At 26.3% G+C, this 9,171-nt stretch overlaps 1 protein-coding gene across 1 annotated transcript; it reads left to right on the top strand.

The window, feature by feature from the left end:
- Window positions 1-871: 871 nt before the first annotated feature.
- On the top strand, window positions 872-5,534 carry LOC148299896 (uncharacterized). The gene is made up of 2 exons (XM_088275521.1): window positions 872-1,026; window positions 3,491-5,534. Exons 1-2 carry the CDS (start codon window positions 1,018-1,020, stop codon window positions 5,165-5,167), a joined length of 1,686 nt encoding a protein of 561 aa, XP_088131647.1. The 5' UTR covers window positions 872-1,017; the 3' UTR covers window positions 5,168-5,534.
- Window positions 5,535-9,171: the final 3,637 nt, after the last annotated feature.

The following is a 9,171-nucleotide window of genomic DNA, read 5'->3' as shown; positions in this document are numbered from 1 at the left end:
GCAGTTCCACCGTTTCGATTTCATTACCTAGTTTTGTCTAATGTCCAAGATAAACATATTAATCTAGTTTTTTGAGATTCTTATTGTTAACATTTATGATCTTCTTTCCTTGACATTTGTTTTTGTAATGTTCACGTTCAGACCGATTTTACTAAAAACCTAATGCAATTCGATAATTATTTTACTTCATTCATCAATTATTCTGCATAATTAGGTAAAAATATTGATCTTTTTCCGGTTCTGAATCAGGTCCCTTCGACGATTTATTATACTTACTTAATGCCTCAGAGCCTTACAAAGGCAAATACTTTATTTAATTTCTAGAATGTTCCTCTCAGACACATACTTTGTGGTACATTTTATAAAATAAAACTACTTTGTTTTTAACCAATTTATATTAGCACTTTTCTCACTTTTATTTAAGTACTTAATTAAATATTAATTTCAATCTTACCACAAGTCAAATAGCGCCAATTTATTTAAATAATTGAGGAATTAAAATTAAGTTTAAAAAAATTAAAAATATGTAGAGAATGTTTGGTTGTATTCTGCGTAGGAGTGTTTTGTATTATTCAAGTATAAGATTCATTTTAAGGCATAGTTTCATTATGTATATCCATAGAAAAAATCACATAAATTGGATATAATAATAAATTAAGTAATAAATTTGTAGGTGGTTGACCAATACAGATGTAGTCATATATATAAACAGAACCGGAAAGGTTAAGTATGACATAAATTCAAAGATATAGATTTGGTCCATTTTGGACCGATTGAATATCATTTTCATAAAATTATACCATTTCCTTATGAAACAGTTCTCTCAATATTATTTTCGCTATATATACGCCTCTTTAAAAAAATAGTATTCAGTGTATTGTTAGTCTTTAAAAACTTTGGATGATATTTTTAGTAAATGCTTTCTAAATAAAAAAAAATAGAACAACGTTAGAAAATGTAATTGTTGGTTTTTTATTGTGATATTGTGTTTTAAAGTGAATGGATTAATAAAACAAAATGATAAAGGTAACATTAATACTCGTATGAGCAGTTTTATTAATATTTCTTTTAAAAATTTTCTTATGGGTTATTCCAAGATATACGTAATGGTTGTTACAATTGTACATTCTAGATTATTTTTATGGTCCATTTATATGATTTTTTTTACATTTTTTAATGATTTTTTTTTTAATGAAAGATGAAAAAAAGTGATAGTTCCAGTCATTAGGACTGGAACTATCACTTTTTTTCAAGACTAGCTAATGAATGTAATTTGTAATTGAAAAAAAAAACAAGATTCGATCAATTATTTATTATTATTTAATTTAACAAAAACAAAATCAAACATAGTATTTTTTAATCAAAAATATTTACATTAATTAATCTAGCAAATATTGGTTTGTTATGGACGTTACATGTACGTATATTTTTACGTTATTTACGTTCCACTTCTACTCACTTGTTCGGTCTGTTTATACATTACAATATCTGGTTTGTCACTCTACTACTTTAAACATCAAAGTATTCAATGGTTAAAAGTTGAAATTAATTTGTTTTGGCTAAATATTTGACATTAATCTCGTGTTATGTATGTATGTGTCCCTATTTAATTTCGTATAAAATTATGAAAGCAAAATAGTTTTATTCAAATTGATTGTATTGATTTAAATTTTTTTGAATTGTTTTTGTTTTATTCGGATTGACCATTGTCTACAACACAAAGAGGAATTATCAAATATTAAATGGTCACGACGTTAATCCTTGAAGCTTCTTAAAGTTCAACATACTGTAAGGATAAAGTTTTGAAACTTTTAAAACTAAATTAACGTGATATGATCTCAAAAAACTCTATTTAAAACATTTCTCAGTAAACTTTACAAAACGTTAGTAAAAAACATAACAAAACGAATATGAAATTCAACCTAGGGATTTATACGAGTAGACATAAGTTTTTAAACGTCTAAGTATCGGCTGTCCAAATTCAAAACACACTAAGGGACAATATTTTGTAGTACGTTTTTTTTTTGCATTTTTGGACTAAGTAGATTATACTTAGTCCAAAAATGCAAAAAAAAACGTACTACTAAAAAATGTCTCTTACTGTGTTTTAAGTTTGGACAGCCGGTATGTCATTGTATGTTTCTTTTTATTTACTGTGTTTAAAAAAATACACACACATTTGTCATAAAAATAATTAAACTAAGGGTTTAACTACTGGCTTTGTGATAGTAATTGACCAAATTTAACCGTGGCAAAAAAAAATATACAAAAATTGGCTTCTGGATACGATGTTTTGAAAATATTATTTTGGCATGGTATCAAATTTGATTAACAACATTTAAGCGTGTTCAAATGCTTGTAGAAAATTGTGATTTTCACACAAACGGGACGCAATTGAGATATTATTTATATCTCAATATGAGTGAACAACTTATTTGGATGGTAAAACAAATTAACAAGGCTTGCGATCTGTCATAGACTAGTAATGACCAATTGTGTAACAATAATTATTTTACCTATGACTGACATCCACAATAATAACTGTAGTATTATCATTATAAAATGATGAATTTAACACAGGCAATAACTTATCCTTGCATTGTAAATATCAAAATTGTAGAAATCTTGTTTTAAAAAATCAAAATACAATTGGACTGAGGTTCTGTGATATATTTATTTTTGTTTAAAGTGTCTCAACAGAGACGAAGCGTATTCGTTTATACTACCTTACTTTGAAATTTTTCTAGATTGTTTTTTTTTTAGTATCCATATTATTTTAGGATTTTTAAAAGTTTTAGTGTATATCAATGATTATTTTAGATAACGAATGGTTAAAAAAAATCCTAGTTTTTTTTTACTTTAGCGTCAAAATTTTTTTCGACTTTTATTCGATATGTCAACGCACAGGTAAGAACAAAACGCGCAAAATTTTCGAGTATTTTATTTATGAATGAATTTTTTTAAATCAAATTTGTTTTACAACATTTTGAGTGTGTTCAAATACTTGTTCACAAAATCTGGATTATCTCCAATTAAAGGAGTTATTTTCTTATTATTTTTTGACTTTATCTCATCAAAGATGCAGAAGTATTTGGAAGTCTGGGCATTTACGGGGCTGACGACTGTCATAGGCTGGTTTAAGTGATCACTTTATACAGTGTAACATTCACCAATTCTACCCATTATTGACAACCACACTACTCAAATTCTTTGAAGTTCTATATATATGAATCAATTTAGAAACTATTGTTATTGTTTCTAAATTGGTTCATATACAAAGAACTTCTAAGAATTTGAGTAGTGTGGTTGTCAATAACGGGTAAAATTGGTGAATGTTACACGTGTGCAAAGTGATCACTTAAACTAGCCTATGACTGTCGTCAGCCCCGTAAATGCCCAGACTTCCATATACTTCTTCATCTTTGATGAGATGTCAAAAAATAATATGAAATTTGTTTTAGTTTTGTACATATTTTTTTCTTTATTCCAGCTGAAGGCTGTGGCGGTGCTGTTGCTCATTGTTGCGATATGTAACAGTCGTGAGATCAAAAGCTCTCGTCTGTTGAAGCGCCAACTCTTCCAAACAATCGACTTCAATAAGCATCAAGATAGCTACAAGATATCTCCAAATTTAATACTACTACCAACGAAAACATCTTCTTCGAACTTTGAAAAAAATGACAAGCAAGTTTCTTCATACTTCACATCTGAATCTAGACAATCTACAGTGTCTAATGGAAAGAATCAACTCTCCGTTCAAAGTGCAGCATTTCAAGGAGCCGAAGATGCACAATCTTCGTTTTCCAAATTTTCAAAAACGCAACAATTCAACTTCTCCAAACGAAAAGATTTACCTGCACTCAATTCTTTAATATCTCCATTTGCATCGGGTTCTTCTGCGTCTCAAACAAAAAACTATATTAACTCAACCTTTTCTTTATCAGAATACCCGAAATATCGCACTTTATCATCATTTAACGACATTATTTCAATCACACCAAGATCGAATTATGAGTCGACAAAAAGAAAAACTTCTAAATTAGTTAATTTATATAATTTTGGCGAAAACATATCGACAAATTTAAAGTCGAGAAATCTTCCGATTGCCACTGCAGCACCACGTTACAGTTTTTCACCGCCATCTACTCAACTACCTTTAACATACTTGCCACCCTCTACTTATTCACAACTTACTACCAAAACGATAGCTACCAAACCACCCACTACCAAGCCATTTATAAAAATAGCTACTACCAAACCTCCTTCCACTTATTTACCGCCTACCGCCAAACCAACAACTACCAAACCACCTACTATCAAACCGCTTATAATCAAAACGGCTACCACTAAACCACCCTTTACCTATTTACCACCTACTACAAAACCGACAACTACGAAATCGGTTATAATCAAAACGGCTACTACAAAACCACCTCTTACTTATTTACCACCTACTACCAAACCGACAACTACGAAACCGCCTACTACCAAACCGCTTATAATCAAAGCGGCTACCACCAAACCATCCTTTACTTATTTGCCACCTACTACGAAACCGACAACTACCAAACCGCTTATAATCAAAGCGGCTACCACTAAGCCACCCGTTACCTATTTACCGCCTACTACCAAACCGACAACTACCAAACCGTTTATAACTAAAGTGGCTACCACTAAACCACCCTTAACCTATTTACCACCTACTACCAGACCGACAACAACGAAACCACCTACTACCAAACCGCTTATTATCAAAACGGCTACTACAAAACCATCTTATACTTATTTACCACCCACTACCACACCGCCTACTACGAAACAAATTATTATCAAAACGGCTACAACCAAACTCCCTTCAACCTATCTACCTCCTAGAAGCCTTCCATCCACATATCTTCCACCTTCGACTCCTGCCCCTAAATACATTCCACCCAAATCTCCAGCACTGAAATTTATAAGCAGTACAATACTACCATTACAAAAATTCCCTGAAATTGTAACGGTTGTTCCGTTATCCTCTTATTCATACTACTACAACTTCACACTTCCTCCTTCATATAGCTTTCCCACACCATTACCGCCTATAACTTATTCATCCGTCAAACCTGGATATGTATATAAACAACCCTCATTGCGATTCAACAACGAAGAGGTAGATTATAGTTAGAAAATGTGAAAAAAAAATTCTTATATCTATCGAGTGCATATGACATGTAAAACTTGCCATGTAAATAAACAAGCACAAATTATTTAATGTTTTAGAATTTATTTTTAATTATTAATCATATCAGATACTGGATTATTCACCCTACGGATGATAAATTTATATTATACATATGTGTAAAGGGAGTTTCTTGATATTAATTGAGAATTTCTTTATTTTATTACTCGAGATTATTTTTTGCAAGTTTTTACCTTTTAAAGTGTTGTTTATTTCTATGAATTCTTTTCAAATTCATCCAATTTACCAGATTTAAAAAAAAATCATTTTAAAATTTCATTTTATTTTTCATAATATATCCGAGTTGAATTTATTCATTTCTTTATTTTTCTACTTATATTTAATTTTGTGCTTAAAAAAAGAACTGGTAAGTTCTGCCTACATTAAAACAGATATGTACCTACCATACCGAGCGAGTTGAGACAGTGTCTTATATATTTATATATTTGCATTTATTTTAAATTAATTTATACTTATTCGTATAAAAAGTTTTTTTTTTACATTCTTTTTCGGAATCAAACTTAATATAAATTATCAAAAATACGTTTCGATGCTTCTAGAATGTTTTGATTCCATTCCTTGCATTCGAAGGACGGAAAAATGGATAAATAATATAAACATTAATATGTAAATTTAAAAACTTAATATTTCTCTATATTAAAATTAAAGAATCGTTATTTAATATAATTTAAGGTAAATTAGCATAAGTAAGAGTTGGCGTTTTTGAAACAAGTCAAGACAATTTATGGGATTTCCTGTTTAGGATCAAAGTTATGGGATTTGTTGGTGAACGCATATTTTTATGGCTATTATTCTACTGCTAATGTTCGACTTTGATAACTTTTATGGGTAAAGTAGGCAAATTGCTACGATATGTTCATTGAATGTCAAGAATCATCATAGATTATAAATAGATATGGATATTTTTATTAAAACCCACGAACAATTTTCTAATACTTATAAGGTGTGACTGGTTCTATTTAGTTGTAATAATTTAATTCTAGGCATTTATTTAAGGCAGTGGGCCGGAAATATGTAGAAGAAGCATACTTAATCGTGTTTATTTTTAATTAATCAAAATATTTCTTATCAAATTCAATTTTTATTTTAAGTGAAAATTATTGTGGCGTAGTTGGGCAGACGCTCTTTTACTAAACTGATAACGTGGGTTCTATTCCCATCGGTAGCAATATGAATCTAAAAACTTGTTTTCAATTGATCTGGATACTTGTGATATTTTTTATTTTCTTTTTTCTTCGTTTTTATGTTAGCAGAATATTAATTTTTCCATTGAAAGATACCTCAGTTACTATCGTATAAAAATAATAAAAAAAGGAAATTGAATATCATTTATATCTAAAAATATTGGAAGCATGTATTATGTATGAATTTCAATAATTGATTTGGTAGTCACTTAGTTGTAATACCTTAATTTTTTTATTGAGTTTAATTGGTAAATACCACTTTATTTTCCATCTGTACTGACAAGTGTTTCGATGTATTAAATACGATTACGGTGTTAGAAAATGCAAGTGAAAAGTATCAAAATAGATTTTGAGAAAAAATGGTATTTACCAAGTATAAATTAAATAAACAAATGGAGAATTCAGTGTTTGAGAGAACAAAATTACAGTACCACTTTTTATGAAAATTTATTTTATTTTAGTTTGGACTAACGTGATTACCTCGGAGTTCGTATTCAAGGTTTTTTTTCTCAACTGGGTAGTAGTAATTTCTAAATTATCAACATATTCCTAAAAATTTAAATATATTCTAACAAAATATACGCGGCTCAGCTATTATACAAGGTAAACGAGTTACAATTTCGTCGTCTTAACAGGTAACAAAATGATTATTTATATTTTTATTTCTCTATCCCAAAATGAACACAGATATCATATTAAATTATTTTGTCTAAATAATTTATTTAAAATCCTGAATTTCAAATTATAAAATATAACATATATTCAGTGAATAAATATAATAATAATAATATATAATATTATTCACTTACTTTTTCTACAATACTAAACAACTTAATATATTAAATATTAAAATCAAACACTGGTTTTTATAGTCTTCTAAATTAAGTACACGCTAAAAATCAATGTATTAAATTTAGTAGAGTCTTAAAAAAAGTGTTTAATTTTAACATTTTATATGTAAATTAAAATAGACAAATTAAACGCTAAATCTATAAACCAAACAACTTTGTTTAAAATCTTATTAAAACAACTACCGATTTAGAAATAAATAGGTTTTTGTAAAGACTGTTGAATGCAATTGAAAAAAAAAAGGTTTAATAAATTTCCAAGATTTGGGTTGTAATATTAACTGGTTATTTTTGGTGTTGATGGGCTATTGCAGACACAGATATCAGGATTGGCCAATAAAATAAGATATTGCGCTCGCGATTCTGTAAGTGTCTCTTCAAATATTAATGATAAATTTTGGTAACAACCTTTGTAAGGATCTATCCAGTACAAAATTTTGACATACATACATACTGAAAATATTGGAAAAAATCATATTTTGTGTTTACATAAAAGAAAAAATCACAACATTTTGAGTGTGTCCAAATGCTTGTTCACAAATATAAACAGTTGGGAGTTATTTTTATATTTTGACATCTTAATATAAATAATTATTAGTATTTGGACATACTCAAAATATTGTGCATAATGTTTTTTAATACATCAAGCACTTTGATAAGACAAAAGTATCACATATAATTCATAAGAAAGTGATAACTTTTTTGATTCGTAAAATTTGCACTCCTATATTCTCGATATACCAAAAACAAAAGTATCTTATTTAATTATTAAATTATAGCCATGAGTGAAGTTATCTTAAGCAAATAATCAAAATTGAAATATTTAAGGGTAAGATAAGCGTAAGGCGTAAGATGAGAGCCTTGCTAAAGAAATGTCAGTAGAACTGGTGTTACTGTCATGGACCCATTTGATATGAATGCAGACTGCGGAGCTGATGGCCAACTTTCATTAGAAGAAGAAGATAATGATGATATAACAATTATGAAATAAGTGTCCTGATTTCTCTAACATATGGAAAAATAAGTAGCAATAAGCGTAATGAACATATACGATTCGAGTGGAATAAATTTATTTTAAATGAACACATTAACTTCAATTCATTACATTATTGATTACAAGTTATATATATATATATATATATATATATATATATATATATATAATATATATATATATATATATATATATATATATATATATATATATATATATATATATATATATATATATATATATATATATATATATATATATATATATTTATATATATATATATATATATATATGTATATATATATATATATATATATATATATATATATATATATATATATATATATATATATATATTTAAATATATATATATATATATATATATATATATATATATATATATATATATATATATATATATTTAAATATATATATATATATATATATATATATATATATATATATAATATATATATATATATATATATATTATATATATATATATATATATATATATATATATATATATATATGTATATTTATATTTATATATATATAAATATATATATATATATATATATATATATATATATATATATATATATATATATATATATATATATAATATATATGTATATTTATATTTATATATATATATATATGTATATATATATATATTATATATATATATATATATATATATATATATATATATATATATATATATATGTATATATTATATATATATATATAAATATATATATATATATATATATATATATATATATATATATATATATATTTATATATATATATATATATATATATATATATATATATATATATATATATATATATATTATATATATATATATATATATATATATATATATATATATATAT

Source organism: Brachycentrus maculatus, unplaced genomic scaffold (genome assembly GCF_059751285.1).
Source record: "Brachycentrus maculatus isolate JH-2025_06_01 unplaced genomic scaffold, ASM5975128v1 h1tg000902l, whole genome shotgun sequence".
NCBI lineage: Eukaryota > Metazoa > Arthropoda > Insecta > Trichoptera > Brachycentridae > Brachycentrus > Brachycentrus maculatus.
Note: the sequence above shows the minus strand (reverse complement) of the source record. Positions and strands in the feature narration are given on the sequence as shown.